The 18,286-nt window shown below is 37.6% G+C and overlaps 1 protein-coding gene across 9 annotated transcripts in view; it reads left to right on the forward strand.

The window, feature by feature from the left end:
* Positions 1-18,286, forward strand: part of DNAH14 (dynein axonemal heavy chain 14) — a 378,420-nt gene that overhangs the window by 217,817 nt on the left and 142,317 nt on the right. For all 9 annotated transcript variants that reach the window (XM_070768034.1, XM_070768039.1, XM_070768038.1 and 6 more), the window contains 4 exons: positions 298-550; positions 4,628-4,709; positions 9,694-9,923; positions 16,123-16,239. In XM_070768034.1, coding sequence (XP_070624135.1) covers positions 298-550; positions 4,628-4,709; positions 9,694-9,923; positions 16,123-16,239 — 682 coding nt within the window. The remainder of the gene's footprint in view (positions 1-297; positions 551-4,627; positions 4,710-9,693; positions 9,924-16,122; positions 16,240-18,286) is intronic.

The following is an 18,286-nucleotide window of genomic DNA, read 5'->3' on the forward strand; positions in this document are numbered from 1 at the left end:
CTCAGTGTAACCACTGAACTGCTGATTTTCTGGGTAAGCAGTTCCTCTTACCACATGTGCATAGAACATAGCTCCCTACACATAATCCTCCAGTTGCTTGTTGTTGTGTAGGATTGTGGTTAAAAATCAGGAAGAGTAATTCTTTAAAGTGTTTTTGATCACTTGCCCTTTAATGAATGCTGATGCTAAACCATTATTTGGCAGGGGCAGTAGTGAAATAAAGAGATAGTAAGAAAGTAGGTGGACACTGTAATTTTATTTATTAACATTAAATTACCTTGTGCTTTCTATTATTAGAATCCTGTTGATCTGGGATGGGAGCCTTATGTTAAGTCATGGCTTCTGAAAAATTCTAAAATTATGAATAAATCAGAAGTGGATTGTCTTGAATTGATGATTAAAAGTAGTGTCCCAGATGGACTACAGTTTATAAAGAAACATCAGAAATTTCAGCCATTTCCTGTACAAGACATAACAATTGTTACAACTCTCTGCAGAATTCTTGATGCATTCTTTGAATTCATGAGTAAAACTGGAATCTTTGAACTACGTGAGTTTTTGCCCCTAAGTCATATCAGTGATATTATATCTTAGTCAATGTCAGTTATTTATCACCTTCTATTTGATTATAAAAGAAAGAAAGGAAAGCCAGAGGTTTTCAGTCCATTTGAACCAAGAGCAGACTTGCACATGGAACAAATTAAAAATCATTTATAAAAGAGTATATCAATAAATTGATATCTCTAAGTGCTTAAGGGTAACAAGAAAAAATAGAATAAGGAATCCTTGTAGGTCTCTATCAGGGGATAATAATTTTTACTATGTTTTAAAGAGTCTCAGAGATAAAAATAGTGGGGGGAAAAAATGGTCCAAAATCCTAGGTGTAAGCTGTAATCATACAAAAACATACACATGGAAAGTAGTAAAATATGTGTAAGAAGAAATCACAATGTCCAGAAAACTGTACAGCATTATGGCTAAAGGCATGGTCTTTGGAGTCAGAATGCCTACATTCAAACACTGGTTCTATCTGGTTCCTGAGAAAGTCATTCATTCATGTCTGACTCTTTGCGACCCGATGGACTATACAGTCCATGGAATTCTCCAGGCCAGAATACTGGAGTGGGTCCTTTTCCTTATTCTAGGGGCTTTCCCCACCCAGGGATTGAACCCAGGTCTCCCACATTGCAGGCAGATTCTTAACCAGCTGAGCCACCAGAAAAGCCATATTTGGTTCCTGGTGAGATGGCAAATAAGCAAAAAACCCCCAACCCAGTTAGGATCTATTGAATTAAAGAAATTGTGAGAAATCCCTGGGGAGAAAAGATGGCTAAGGTTCCTGTGAGGGAAAACAGAAACCCTGAACAGAAGAGAACCGAATACTACCATGAGTGGGAGACAAAATGGAGGAGAATATTTAGGTTTTCTCTTTCCCCTTCTCGTGGTTCTGAATGGGCTATTGTTCTTCCCTTTGCCAGTTAGCAAACCACAGCATAACTAGAAGCAGCAGTAGGCAAAGGACCAGTGATGATTCTCAAAGAGTTATTAAGATGGTTATTATAATATAGTATCTCTAGGAGCAAAATATATGGGCAACAAACGAGGTTCATTAGTTTGTGTTATAAGAAGTCAAGGATGAATGACCAGAAGGCTGAGGGTAGCTGCCTCAGTAAAAAGTCATGATCCCTTGCTCATTTCCAAACCTGACATGGCTTTCAGGCACAGAACTCACTGAATAGAAGAAGCTGGGACCCTCTGCACAATCATGGGAAGTAGTTACAAAATAGTTACTAGTCCTTCTCCAAAGGGAACTGCAACCATTTTCTTGAGTAACTTAGACTAGGGAGAAAGGAAGAAAACATTTTGGGGATTGGCCAAAAAGTTTGTTCTGTTTTTTCTGTGCTTAATTATCTTTTAACTTAATTTCAAAATTTTTTGTTAGATTGTGTGACAGCTGTCATACGAGCATGCATTTTAAAAAAACATCAAAATTAGTGAATTTTTGTGTAGCCATTTAATACTCTGGTTTCTCTTCAGATCATATAAATCTTTAAGCCTTTTTGTGTGTGTAACCATTTTAATATTGAAGATGGAAGAAAAAAGGAACATTTTTGGCACATTTGTTGTTCAGTTGCTCAGTCATGTCTGACTCTTTTCGACCTCATGTACGATAGCGTGCCAGGCTTCCCTGTCATTGACTATCTCCTGGAGTTTGCTCAAACTCATGTCCATTGAGTCGGTGATGTCATCCAATCATCTCATCCTTTGTCACCCCTTCTCCTGCCCTCAATCTTTCCAAGCATGAGGGTCTTTTCCATGAGTCAGCTCTTCACATCAGGTGGCCCAAGTATTGGAACTTCATCATCAGCATCAGCCTTCCAATGAATATTCAGGGTTAATTTCCTTTAGAATTAATTAGTTTAACTGTCTTGCTGTCCGAGGGACGCTCAGGAGTCTTCTCCAGCACCACAGTTCAAAAGCATCAATTCTTTGGCTCCCAGCCTTCTTTATGGTCCAACTTGCACGAATGTACATGACTACTGGAAAAACCATAGCTTTGACTATACAGGTGTTTGTCAGCAGAGTGCTGTCTCTGCTTTTTAATACCCTGTCTAGGTTTGTCATAGCTTTTCTTCCAAGCAGCAAGTGTCTTTTAATTTCAGCTGCAGTCACTGTCTACAGTGATTTTGGAGCCCAGGAAAATAAAATCTGTCACTGTTTCCACTTTTTCCTCTTCTATTTGCCTTGAAATGATGAGGCCAGATGCCATGATTTTAGTTTTTTGAATGTTGAGTTTTAAGCCAACTTTTTCACTCTCCTCTTTCACCTTCATCAATAGATTTTTTAGTTCCTCTTCACTTTCTGCTATTAGGGTTGTGTCACCTACATATCTGAGATTGGTATTTCTCCTGGCAATGCCTGATTCTAGCTTGAGATTCATCCAGCCTGGCATTTCTCATGATGTACTCTGCATATAAGTTAAATAAGCAGGGTGACAATATAAGCCTTGTCATTCTCCTTTCTGAATTTTTAACTAGTCCATTGTTCCATGTCTGGTTCTAACTGTTGCTTCTTGACCTGCATACAGATTTCTCAGGAGACAAGTAAGGTAGTTTGATACTCCCATCTCTTTAAGAATTTTCCACATGGGCTCAAAATCCATGAGTTCTATCTTCCAGACTAGGAATATTCCCACAATTCCACACTGCTCCCCCCTCTTCTCACGCCACCAACCCCTCATCAGTTTGTACTGTTTTAAACAGTAATTTTTCAAATGTGAGTGTAGAGTCTTCCACAGTCTGATAAAAACAATATAACTTTTAGCCTTTGCAATGACCCATTTCCCTTTAAATTTCTTTCTATGGAGAAGGTTCCACATGTCTTATCTTGCTGGTTATGAAGTAAACAAGGATCCCATCTTATACTTGCGAGTCTTGACAGTATAGACACAGAGAATTGACAGTTCATACTCGATGATGGATTACCTCTTGTCTTAGTGAAACAAGCAGTAATCTGCAACAACCCCATGAATCTGGGATTAAACTGGATGCTTTCTGGTCCTTTGAAGAAAGTGTCCCCAGAACACGTGTGAATGATACTCACAGAAGGCACTCAAGAGCACCATTCACCTGTTTCTTACAGTGGATAAAACTCAGGAACAGCCAAGTGGGAGAAATGCGCGAAACACAGGGGAAGAGGGTGGGAAGCTTCCATCTCTCTCTGAGAGCATCACTCTTCCAGCATCTTTCTGTGTTCATTCTCCCAGAAGTTCCCTATGTTATTTTAATATAAAGAAGACAAATATTATAAAAGAAAAAAAAGACAAGGAATAATGAGTAATCATTCACTCTTTGTGTTCCTCTGTGAAATGGATGACTTGAGAAAAAAATGAATGATGGAAAGTAGAAAAGAGACAACTAAAAACTGTACCTGTGTGATGTTTACTTTGATAGTTTTCTTTGAAACATACAGCTTTCTTTTTTTAATGCTTCATGTATTAGAACTCATTTATTATTTACTTTGTAATGCACACCATATTTGATGGTGGTGACCTGAATGTTTTAAAGTTTTTATTTTGGAATAATCAAACTTACAAAAAGTTGCTAGAATAGAATAAGGAACATATATATACAGATTTGTTCTTCAAATAAATAGTAATCAATTCAACAATTGCAGATACATTCTCTGCTCCTCTCATCTTAGAAAAGATAACATACTTTTGATGGGATAAGATAACTAGTTGGTCTGATAAGTCTAAGATACTGATGTGAAATAAGGATGTTCTATGACAGTTCACAAAGTAAACAGTGGTCAAGGTTGCATGTGTGTATTCTAAGTCACGTCAGTCGTGTTCGACTCTCTGCGATCCTATGGACTGTAGCCCACCAGGCTCCTCTGTCCATGGGATTCTCCAGGCAAGAATACTGGAGTAGGTTGTCTTGCCCTCCTCCAGGGGATCTTCCTGACCCAAGGATCAAACTTGTGTCTCCTGCAGCTCCTGCATTGCAGGTGGATCTTTATGGCCGAGCCCTGGGGGAAGCCCATGTTAAAGATAACACCTCATTAATTAACTAGCTAAATTTTAGGTCTGTTGTTAATTGTGGAAAAATTCTCTTTCTTTTTTAAGGTGAAGATTTGAAGGACATTTCATCTGAGGAGATAATTTCACATTCAAAAGTTTCTGTTAAATTCAAAGATGTGGAAAACAGGTCAGCTACATTCATTCAAAGATATGTTTTATTAACTACTAAGTGCCAAACACTCTAATAGAAACAGGATTATCTGTCAATAAACCAATAATCTGTGACTTCCTAATATCAAAATTCAATTAAATTTATTTTATTCTAACTTAGAGTCTCTGTATATCTAATACAAGATCACCAGATTTTGGTAAGTTATCTAGGTAATATGAATACGTTTGTCCAGACACTACATTTTTGAGAGTGGAATAAAGTTGATGTGAATTTATTTTATGAATCTGCCCTTATGAGCTGAGAAATGTTGAACAAGTTACTAAATATTTTTGATCTTTGATTTTTTTCATTTATAAATAAAACTGGAATAATGCTGTGATGTACCGGATATCTAGAGTAGTAGCTGGTGTAGAGTAAATGTTCAATAATTATAGTTATAGAAACTATAGCGATATAGTTGTGCTCACCCCACAATTCTGCCATTTTGTAGGATAGGGTTTCACTATTGAGGCTTTCCTATAAACTCATTATGAGATCCTGAGACATTTATGCCACATTTGCTTTTAAATGATAGAACATTGTAACTATGGTTTTTACCTGTCAATTGTGCCTTCAGATTCTTTCATTTATCTACATCTTGATCATCAGCATCCTAGACCAAAAGTTTATTATTTCTTTCCTATACTGTTGCTATAACCTCCTAAATTTTTCCAGTTTTCTAGTCCATATCCAACATGACAACTATATATTATTTTTAATTTTTATTAAATAGCAAGTAGCCATAAAAGGATATTTATAAAGTGTATGTAAGATATAAATAATAATATACAAACATTCATATATACACCACTGAGTTGTTTTTAAAAAGTACTGGTTTATCTTTGAAGTTCCCTAGTGTACCTATCTAAAGCTTATGCCATCCCATCATCTGAGATAACTACTATATTGAATTTTATGTTTATTAATACATTCCTAAGCAGTATATTTTTCAACTTTGCACGTTTTAACTTTAGTGGAATCACTATGTTCTTCTGTGACTTGCATTTTTGTTCAACGTTATGTCCCTCTGATTAATCCATTGTACATGTAGAAGGTCTTCATTCATTTTCACTGTGTATTTCTTTGTGAAAATATGTCACAATTTGTCCATTCATAAGCATAGGTTTTGACTATTTGGTGACATCCATGTGTAATTGTCTCTTGTGTTGTTGGAAAAGGGTGTTGCTATGATCAGTGTGTTCTCTTGACAAAACTGTTAGTCTTTGCCCAGCTCATTTTTTACTACAAGGCCAAACTTGCCTGTTACTCCAGGTATCTCTTGACTTCCTGCTTTTGCATTCCAATCCTCTGTGATGAAAGGAACACCTTTTTTTGGTGTTAGTTCTAGAAGGTCTTGTAGGACTTCATAGAACCAGTCAACTTAAGCTTCAGCATTAGTGGTTGGGCCATAGACTTGGATTATTGTGATGTTGAATGGTTTATACAATATTTTAAAGGCATTATAGACAATTATTAAAGACAGTGGTCTATACAGTCAGCAAAAACAAGACCTGGAGCCAGCTGTGGCTCAAATCATCAGCTCCTTATTGCAAAATTCAGGCTTAAATTAGGCCATTCATTCTGACCTTAATCAAATCCCTTATGATTACACAGTGGAGGTGATGAACAGATTCAGGAGATTAGATCTGGTAGACAGAGTATCTAAAGAACTAAAGATAGAGATTCATAACATTTTACAGGATGCAGTGATTAAAATCATCCAAAAGAAGAAGAAATGCAAGAAGACAAAGTGGTTGTCTACGGAGGCTTACAAATAGCTGAGAAAGCAAAAGGCAAGAGAAGAAAAGGCAAAGGGGAAAGGGAAGGATATACTCAATTGAATGCAGAATTCCAGAGAACATCAAGGAGAGGTAAGAAGGCTTTCTTAAATGAACAGTGCAGAGAAATAGAGGAAGACAATAGGATGGGAAAGACTGGAGATCTCTTCAAGAAAATTGGAGATATCAAAGGACCATTTCAAGGAAAGATGAAATGAATACAGAACAGAAATGGTAAGGGCCTCACAAAGCAGAAGAGATTAAGAAGAGGTAGCAAGAATATATGGAACTACACCAAAAAAAGTTCTTAATGACCTGGATAACCATGATGGTGTGGTCACTCACCTAGAACCAGATATCCTGGAGTGTGAAGTCAAGTGGGCCTTAGGAAGCATTACTACACACAAAGCTAGTGGAGGTGACAGAATTCCAGCTAAGCTATTTAAAATCCTAAAAGATGATGCTGTTAAAGTGTTGCACTCAGTGTGTCAGCAAATTTGAAAAACTAAGCAACGGCCACAGGACTGGAAAAGGTCAGTTTTCATTCCAATCCCAAAGACAATACCAAAGAGTGTTCAAACTACTGAACAATTGCAGTCATTTCACATGATAGTAAGATTACGCTCAAAATGCTTCAAGCTAGGCCTCAGCAGTACATGAACTGAGAACTTCTGGATGTACAAGGTAGATTTAGAAAAGGCAGAGGAACCAGGGATCAAATTGTCAACATTCATTGGATCAAAGAGAAAACAAGGGAGTTCCAAAAAAACATCTACTTCTGCTTCATTGACTATGCTAAACCATTTGACTGTGTGGGTCACAACAAATTGTGGAAAATTCTTCAAGAGATGGGAATATCAGACTACCTTACCTGTCTCCTGAAAGACCTGTATGCAGGTCAAGAAGCAACAGTTAGAACATTACATGGCGCAACTGACTGATTCTGAATTTGGAAAGGAGTATGTTAAGGCTGTATACTGTCACCTTACTTGTTTAAATTCTATGCAGAGTACATTACGAGAAATGCCAGGCTGGATTAATCACAGCTGGAATCAAGATTGCTGTGAGAAATATGAACCACCTCAGATATGCAGATGATAACACTCTAATGGTAGAAAGTGAAGAGGAACTAGGGTCTCTTGATGAGGCTGAAAGAGGAGGGTGAAAAAGCCGGCTTAAAACTCAACATTAAAAAAACTAAAGTCACAGCATCTGGTCCCATCACTTCATGGCAAATAGAAGGGGAAAAAGTGGAAGAGGTGATAGGTTTTCTTTTCTTGGGCTCCAAAATTACTGAGATCAGTGGCTGCAGTCATGAAATTAAAATATGTTTGCTCCTTGGAAGGAAAACTATGACAAACCTAGACAGCATATTAAAAAGCAGAGACTTCACTTTGCTGGGAAAGATTCATATAGTCAAAGCTATGATTTTTCCAGTAGCCATGTATGGATGTTAGAGTTGGACCGTAAAGAAGGCTGAGTGCTAAAGAATTGATGCTTTTCAATAGTGGTGCTGGAAAAGACTCTTGAGAGTCTGTTGATCTGCAAGGAGATCAAACCAGTCAATACTGAAGGAAATCAACCCCGAGAATATTCATTGGAATGACTGGTCCTGAAGCTGAAACCTCAATACTTTGGCCATCTAATGCAAAGGGCCTATTCATTGGAAAAGACCCTAAAGATGGGAAAGATTGAAGGCAAAAAGAGAAGGGGGCAGCAAAAGATGACATGGTTAGATGGCATCACCAACCCAATGGGCATGAATCTGAGCAAACTTTGGTAGTGGAGGACAGGGGAGCCTGGTGTGCTGCAGTCCCTTGGGTCACAAAGAGTCAGACACAATTTAGCATCTATAGCAACAACAACAGCAAAGCGTAAGTTGTTTTTTCAATTTTTTGGTTTTTACAAATATTATTGTGATTATTATTCTTGTGTGTGTCTCCTGGTATTTATATGCAAGAGTCTGATTTTTTTAAAAACATAAATTAGAATGTTCCTTTGTTTTATGGCCATTTAATGACTTTGCATTACATTTAGAGTGGAAGGAAAAGTTTTGGCACAGCTTAAAATCCCCTGCCTATATCTCCAGACTTATCTCCTAAACTTTTCAACTAATTAGGTATGCTTCAGAGACACTGGATTTCTTTTTCAGTTCTTCAAACTTGTCGTAACCATTTCACCTCATAGTCTTCTCACATGTATGTCTTCTTCTCAAAATGTTCTTCCTCTTACATTTTTCAAAATTGCACTCATTTTTCAGGTCTCAATTTAACTGTTAGTTGTTCAAAGAAGTTTTCCCTGACTCCCAAACTCTAAATTAGCTATCTCTACTAATATTCTCCACAGTATGCTTGACTCTTTATTCTTTACACATATCATGGTTTGGTATTCATTTTCCTATCTCCAAAATAAGTGATCATATTTGTTTTGTTCACAGTAACTGAGATATAGTAGGAATTCAAGAAAAAATTTGCTGAACAGTCTCTTACATGTGAGGAGAAATGTCAAATAGGATTATATACATGCATTAAACATTAACAATTGCCAATAAACTTCAGTGATACATTTTTAGGATTTTCATAATTTACAAGTAATTTTATGAAAACTAAATCTTGAACCATTCAAAATATCCTGAAATCAGGCCCAGATCTTTTGGTTAGCCCCATCATCATCTGTGCTATCACTATGTTATTTGAGAGTCCCACAGCCCAAGATAACCTGGGTTGACCCAGACTGAAGACTCTCCCCAGATTCACACTGTCCGCTTTTAGCCAATTTGATTTCAATCAACCTATACGCCTTGTTTGAGAAGAGTACAGAGTGGATGACTATTCACTTATGTCTTTCTACATTAAATGGAGACTTACCAGATTCTCTCCCAAGAGACAGATGAACTCTTAAGTAACAAATTGACCTAACATAAAAGTGAACATCATTTATTACCTGAAATAAAGTTTGACTACAAATCTTTTACACATATGGTACTTTAAAAATAAAAATAGTATCAGTGTATAATTTACATGACTTACCAAAGGTAAATTATACATTAACTCTAAAACTTCCATGTTAATACTTAACTATAAAAAATTTTAGTAACAAAATTTTGATGTGATAATGCAATAAATTGCTAGACTGCTTTCTAAAAATTTTAATCTTCATCTTTCCACATCTGCCTACCACAGGGATGAAAATGCACGGTACATGGCAAAAAATCCTATTAAATTAAAAAAAACAATTCAAAAGCTTTTTGTGTTTGCATTTACTTGGGCATTTGGAGGAACTTTACAACGTGAAGATGAACATGAAGATGACATAATATTTTATCCAAGTTCTGAACCTGATTCACCTTCAAAAGTAACCTATGATTTTGACAACCTTGTTCGTGAATTATTTGAAGGCAATGCACAAATAGGTAAGTTCTAAGGGAAAAGTCATAATTATGCATACTTCAAAATGTTAATTTGAAACTCATCATTGGATTTATATTTATTTAGCTCATCTATTTAAATGTGAAGATTAGTGGTAAAAGAGGGTTAAATAAGTACACTCTAACATCCCTAATAGGACTGTGACAACTGCACAACGAGGAGGAGGCCCAGCTCAACATCCAGTGTAGGCTCTGACCATCCCAACACCAGTCACAAGCCCTATCAAGGGGATAACAGTCAGCATACACTGAAGAGAGAAAAAGCAGACATCCATACTAAAAACAGCCTCTAACAAAAATTACTAGACTCATGGAGTCTACATGGGGACACTCTCACATTAAAAACAGCCCTTTAAGACTGCAGTACATAAATATTTCTCCTAAACTCGTAGAGTCAGAGAAATATGAGTAGAATGAAGAAGCAGAGGAACCACTCCTAATTAAAAGATCAAGATAATTCCTCTGAAAGAACAAACAATGAAACACGTATTTGCAGTCTACCAAATCACAAGTTCAAAAAGGAGTAATGAAAATACTGAAGGAGTTAAGAAAGGTTATTAGTAGAAATGCAGATTACTGTCAGTTCAGTTCAGTCACTCAGTCGTGTCCGACTCTTTGCGACCCCATGAATCACAGCACGCCAGGCCTCCGTGTCCATCACCAACTCCTGGAGTTCACTCAGACTCACATCCATCGAGTCAGTGATGCCATCCAGCCATCTCATCCTCTGTCATCCCCTTCTCTTCCTGCCCCCAATCCCTCCCAGCCTCACAGTCTTTTCCAATGAGTCAACTCTTCGTATTAGGTGGCCAAAGTACTGGAGTTTCAGCTTTAGCATCATTCCTTCCAAAGAAATCCCAGGGCTGATCTCCCTCAGAATGGACTGGTTGGATCTCCTTGCAGTCCAAGGGACTCTCAAGAGTCTTTTCCAACACCACAGTTCAAAAGCATCAATTCTTCGGCGCTCAGCCTTCTTCACAGTCCAACTCTCACATCTATACATGACCACAGGAAAAACCATAGCCTTGACTAGACGGACCTTTGTTGGCAAAGTAATGTCTCTGCTTTTGAATATGCTATCTAGGTTGGTCATAACTTTCCTTCCAAGGAGTAAGCATCTTTTAATTTCATGGCTGCAGTCACCATCTGCAGTGATTTTGGAGCCCCCCAAACTAAAGTCTGACACTGTTTCCACTGTTTCCCCATGTATTTCCCATGAAGTGATGGGACCAGATGCCATGATCTTAGTTTTCTGAATGTTGAGCTTTAATCCAATTTTTTCACTCTCCACTTTCACCTTCATCAAGAGGCTTTTTAGTTCGTCTTCACTTTCTGCCATAAGGGTGGTGTCATCTGCATATCTGAGGTTATTGATATTTCTCCCAGCAATCTTGATTCCAGCTTGTGCTTCTTCCAGTCCAGCGTTTCTCATGATGTACTCTGCATATACGTTAAATAAGCAGGGTGACAATATGCAGCCTTGATGTACTCCTTTTCCTATTTGGAACCAGTCTGTTGTTCCATGTCCAGTTCTAGCTGTTGCTTCCTGACCTGCATACAAACTTCTCAAGAGGCAGGTCAGGTGGTCTGGTATTCCCATCTCTTTCAGAATTTTCCACAGTTTATTGTGATCCACCCAGTAAAAGACTTTGGCATAGTCAATAAAGCACAAATAGATGTTTTTCTGGAACTCTCTTTTTCCATGATCCAGCAGATGTTGGCAATTTGGTATCTGGTTCCTCTGCCTAAAACCAGCTTGAACATCTGGAAGTTCACGGTTCACGTATTGCTGAAGCCTGGCTTGGAGAATTTTGAGCATTACTTTACTAGCATATGAGATGAGTGCAATTGTGCGGTAGGTTGAGCATTCTTTGGCATTGCCTTTCTTTGGGATTGGAATGAAAACTGACCTTTCCCAGTCCTGTGGCCACTGCTGAGTTTTGCAAATTTGCTGGTATATTGAGTGCAGCACTTTCACAGCATCATCTTTCAGGATTTGAAATAGCTCAACTGGAATTCCATCACCTCCACTAGCTTTGTTCATAGTGATGCTTTACAAACAGAAGCCAATTAAAATTTGGAAACTGATTTTCTAATATAAAAGCTGGCCTAAAGGCAATGATGGCAAACTGTACAAAGCAGAAGAATGAAAAAGTGACCTGGGAGATAAAATAATGGAAATCACTTAGTCAGAAGAGCAAAGGGAAGACAAATGAACAAGAAATTAAAGCAATGTATGAGACCTATTGAATAATATAATGCATTCCAATCTATACATAGAAGGAATACCAGAAGGATGAAAAAGAGAAAAGGGAATAAAAAATGTATTTGAAAGAATTATGACTGACAGAAGTTGGGAGGGAGAGTCAAGAAGGAGGGGACGTATGTACACCTATGTTTAATTCATGTTGATATATGGCAGAAATCAAACCAATGTTGTAAACCAATCACCAATCACTTAAAAATAAATTTCTTTTTTAAAAAGTATAAAATAACTTTAAAAAAGAGATTATGGCTGAAAACTTTCCAAATCTGAAGAAGGAAACAGATATACAGATATAAGAAACCCACATTAGGGCAAAGGACACACATAGATTGAAAATGATGGAATGAAAAAGTATATTTCATGAAAACTGAAATGTCAAGCAGGGATAGCAATATTCATATAAGACAAAATAAACTTTTTTAAAAAGGCCATAAAGATAAAGAAGGACATTATATAATAATAAAACAATCAATACAAGAAGAGAATATTACAGTCATTAACATATATGCACCCCAAATAGGAGCACCCACAAAAATCAAATAAGCATTAGCAGAAATAAAGGAAAAAACTGACAGAAATACAATAATAGTAGGAGACATTAATGCCCTGTCATGCCAGTGGACAGAGATCTTCCAAACAGAAAATCAATAAAGCAATGGAGATAATAAATGATAAAACAGTTAGACTTAATTGATATTCTCAGGACATTACATGCAGAAAAACCAAAATACATATTCTTTTCAAGTACACATGGAACATTCTCTAGGAGTGACCATATGCTGCTGCTGCTAAGTCGCTTCAGTCGTGTCCAACTCTGTGCGACCCCAGAGATAGCAGCCCACCAGGCACCCCAGTCCCTGGGATTCTCCAGGCAAGAACACTGGAGTGGGTTGCCATTTCCTTCTCCAATGCATGAAAGTGAAAAGTGAAAGTGAAGTCACTCAGTCATGTCCGACTCGTAGCGACCCCATGGACTGCGGCCCACCAGGCTCCTCCATCCGTGGGATTTTCCAGGCAAGAGTACTGGAGTGGGGTGCCATTGACTTGGACACAAAACAAGCCTCAGCAAGTAAGCCAGAAGGAAAAACATCAATACAGTATACTAATGCATATATATGGAATTTAGAAAGATGGTAACAATAACCCGGTGTACAAGACAGCAAAAGAGACACTGATGTATAGAACAGTCTTATGGACTCTGTGGGAGAGGGAGAAGGTGGGAAGATTTGGGAGAATGACATTGAAACATGTATAATATCATGTAAGAAACGAGTTGCCAGTCCAGGTTCGATGCACGATACTGGATGCTTGGGGCTAGTGCACTGGGACGACCCAGAGGGATGATATGGGAAGGGAGGAGGGAAGAGGGTTCTGGATGGGGAACACATGTATACCTGTGGTGGATTCATTTTGATATTTGGCAAAACTAATACAATTATGTAAAGTTTAAAAATAAAATTAAAAAAAAAATTTCAAGCATATTTTCTGACTACATATCAAGAAAATATTAGAAATTAATCACACAAGGAAAAATGAGCAAAAGAATGATTACATTGAGGCAAAACAATATGCTACTACAAAGCCAGTGGATCTATGATGAAATCAAAGAGGAAATTAAAAAATACCTTGAGGCAAATGGTAATGAAAACACTGCTGTAAAAAACGTGTTGGGTTCAGCAAAAGCAGTTCGTAGAGGAAGATGCATAGTGATATAGGTCTTCCTCAAAAAACAAGAAAAATCTCAAACAAACTAACCTATCATCTAAAATAATTAGAAAAAAGAAAAAACAAAATCTAACGTCAGCAGAAAGAAGGAAATAAAAATCAGAGAGTAAATGAAAAAAATGGAGATTAGACAAACAATAATAAAACATCCCCCAAACCAAAAGCTGGTTCTTTGAGAGAGTAAACAAAAATCAGTAAACCTCTGGCCAATCTCACCAAGAAGAAAAGAGACAGGGCCCAAATAAACAAAATAAGAAATTACAGAGGAGAAATAACAACTGACAACAACAACAAAAAAAACCATAAGGGAATACTATGAACAATTATTTGCCAGCAATGACCCTGAAAACCACAGTGGTGTGATCACTCACCCCTGGAATGTGAAGTCAAGTGGGCCTTAGGAAGCATCACTACGAACAAAACTAGTGGAGGTGATGGAATTCTGGTTGAGCTATTTCAAATCTTGAAAGATGATGCTGTGAAAGTGCTGCACTCAATATGCCAGCACATTTGGAAAACTCAGCAGTGGCCACAGAACTGGAAAAGGTCAGTTTTCATCCCAACCCAAAGAAAGGCAATGCCAAAGAATGCTCAAACTACTGCACTGTTGCACTCATCTCACACGCTGGCAAAGTAATGCTCAAAATTCTCCAAGCCAGACTTCAACAATACGTAAACTGTGAACTTCCAGATGTTCAAGCTGGTTTTAGAAAAGGCAGAGGAACCAGAGATCAAATTGCCAACATCCAATGGGTCATCAAAAAAACAAGAGAGTTCCAGAAAAACATCTTTAAAACATCTCTAAAACTTCTGTTTTACTACTATGCCAAAGCCTTGTGGATCACAACAAACTGTGGGAAATTCTGAAAGAGATGGGAATACCAGATGGGAATACCTCCTGATAAATCTGTATGCAGGTCAAGAAGCAACAGTTAAAACTGGACATTATAAACAGCCAACTGGTTCCAAATCGGGAAAGGAGTATGTCGAGGCTGTATATTGTCACCCTGCTTATTTAACTTATATGCAGAGTACATCATGAGAAATGCTGGACTGGATGAAGCACAAGCTGGAATCAGGATTGCCGGGAAGAATATGAACAATCTCAGATATGCAGACGATACCATTCTAATGGCAGAAAGTGAAGAAGAACTAAAGAGCCTCTTGATGGAAGTGAAGGAGGAGAGTGAAAAAGTTGGCTTAAAACTCAACATTCAGAAAACTAAGATCATGGCAATTGATCTCATCATTTCATGGCAAATAGATGGGGAAACAATGGAAACAGTGAGAGACTTTATTTTGGGGGGCTCTAAAATCACTGCAGATGGTGACTTCAGCCATGAAATTAAAAGACGCTTGCTCCTTGGAAGAAAAGTTGTGACCAACCTAGACAGCATATTAAAAAGCAGAGATATTACTTTGCCAACAAAGGTACGTCTAGTCAAAGCTATGGTTTCTCCAGTAGTCATGTATGGATGTGAGAGTTGGACTGTGAAGAAAGCTGTGCACTGAAGAATTGATCCTTTCAAATTGTGGTGCTGGAGAAGACTCTTGAGAGTCCCTTGGACTGCAAGGATATCCAACCAGTCCATCCTAAAGGAAATCAGTCCTGAATATTCATTGGAAGGACTGATGCTGAAGCTGAAACAACACTTTTGCCACCTGCTGCAAAGAACTCACTCATTTCAAAAGACCCTGATGCTGGGAAAGATTGAAGGCAGGAGGGAAAGAGGACAACAGAGGATGAGATGGTTGGATGGCATCACCAACTCAGTGGACATGTGTTTGAGTAAACTCCAGAAGTTGGTGATGTACAGGGAGGCCTGGCATGCTGCAATCCATGGAGTTACAAAGAGTCGGACATGACTTGAGTGGCTGAACTGAACTGAACTGAATAATATACAGTACATGGTAATAATCAGAACTTCTGGGTAAGATTTCAAACAATATCAGATAATGAATGATTCATCTTACTTTCTGGATCCAAAATAAGTCAGAGATAATAAAGCTTTGCTTTTATACAATTAAAGATTAGAAGGAAAAATGATAGGCCTGTTTTATGTGTTTGGTTATACCTATAATGAGGAATTATTATTTATGATCAAATAATCACATCTCTCAGATAGAGATTATATTCTTAGTTAAACATTCCATGAGTGAGACTCTTTATTTATTTATCATTTTCAAATGTAGGTATCAACCTTCCAAATGGTGAACATTCTATTTTTGGGTATTTTGTGGATATACAGCAATGTGAATTTATACCATGGTCAGAATTACTTCCTAATATTCAGACACTAGTACAAAGAGGTAAGAATTATTTTAAGAGTCATGCTCTAATTTCTATAAATTATTGATATTTTATATATACAAGTGATTATATCAGCAACTTTGAGGACTGATGTATTCCAAGTCTGTTCAGGAACTCATTTGGATGGTTTACAAAATAGTCTTTAAAAAATAACCTTTGAATATTGCTTTCTGAGAAAGTTTAAATGTATTAGTATTTGATTGAGACCGTTGTACATTTTTAAATTTTAGTTAACTAAAAATCTTGCTAGTGGAGGTGCTCAATATTTTAATTAGCATGATTATTGAAAGGAAAAAAGGTAAAGGACCTCTTCTGAAACAAGTAAAACATATATGTAGCAACTCGATTGTAAAGGAACTTGCTAATTAAAAATAAATAATCATAGTTGGACAAATATGCATATGTGCTAAATCATTTTTATTCTCAATTTTCTTCTATGTATAGAAGAAAAAGATAACAGAAAATTGTTGTACTTCGAGAGTTTAGTTGAAATTGAGGCAGGAGCTTAATATGGACTAATATGCTTCATGTAGATTTCTTGCAAATATAAAAAATTCAATGAATGCAAATTGAATTTAATTACTTTGAGATGAGGTTTCTCTCATAGAGAGTTTCAAAATTTAGTTATAAGAGTTTTTGACAGAAAACAACTAGAAATCTCAGAAACATGAAGCATCCAGAAAATTCTAAATCTAAATTAATTTCATTGGAAATAGCAAGGTTCTAGTGTACAATATTTACCACAGTATTACAGTTATTTGAAACCCCAAATTGTGTATCATATGGTAATGCTAATATTGGTCATTTTTATCCTTAGTTTTCAGCATGAAAAAAAATGAACTATCAATGCACATAACTCAGTGTCTTAGTGTACCATTCCACCCTTACAGGAAACTATAGAGGTGTTTTCTCCAAATCTAAGACATTGCTTCCTCTGGCCCCAACTTACACTAATTGTAGGCAAGGGTTTAGAAGAAACTCAAACTCTCCAAGCTTTCAAACCCAAACTCATAACAGTAATCTTAGTACCACTGTATCACTTTTGATTCACCACTATATAATGCAAATCAGAAGTCCTGGTGTCAGACCAGACTACTCTGGTCTGTGGGAAGATAACAAGTTCCAGGGTCAGGAGCACTGTAAACCCATATGCAATTAGATCCAATCTGTTGAATGAAGAGCAGCTTGATTTGGTTCTTGCAGAGAGGTCACTGCAGATCTTGGTGGCAAGGAGCACACTCCAAGTACATGAAGATAATGGACAGAAGTTCCAAGACTTCTCTCTTCAGAGAAACTTTGCCACCTCCCTTTTTAAACTCCTAATTTTGCTCTGGAAGGACCGATGTTGAAGCTGGAGATCCAATACTTTGGCCACCTAATGCAAAGAGCCTACTCATTGGAAAAGACCTTGATGCTGGGGAAGATTGAAGGCAAAAGGAAAAGGGGGCAGCAGAGGATGAGATTATTAGATAGCATCACCAACTCATTGGACATGAATCTGAACAAATTCTAGGAGATAGTGAAGGAAAGGGGAGCCTGGCATGCTGCAGTCCATGAGGTTGCAAAGACTCGGACATAACATAGCACCTGAATAACAACAATAACAACAAATATATATACATGAAAGTATAGGTACAATTATGTATTAAAATATGATATCAGATCAGATCAGTCACTCAATCGTGTCTGACTCTTTGCAACCCCATGAATCGCAGCACGCCAGGCCTCCCTGTCCATCACCAACTCCCAGAGTTCACCCAGATTCACGTCCATCGAGTCAGTGATGCCATCCAGCCATCTCATCCTCTGTTGTCCCCTTCTCCTCTTGCTCCCAATCCCTCCCAGCATCAGAGTCTTTTCCAATGAGTCAACTCTTCGCATTAGTTGGCCAAAGTACTGGAGTTTCAGCTTCAGCATCATTCCCTCCAAAGAAATTCCAGGGCTGATCTCCTTCAGAATGGACTGGTTGGATTTCCTTGCAGTCCAAGGGACTCTCAAGAGTCTTCTCCAACACCACAATTCAAAAGCATCAATTCTTCGGCACTC

Source organism: Bos indicus, chromosome 16 (genome assembly GCF_029378745.1).
Source record: "Bos indicus isolate NIAB-ARS_2022 breed Sahiwal x Tharparkar chromosome 16, NIAB-ARS_B.indTharparkar_mat_pri_1.0, whole genome shotgun sequence".
Lineage (NCBI taxonomy): Eukaryota > Metazoa > Chordata > Mammalia > Artiodactyla > Bovidae > Bos > Bos indicus.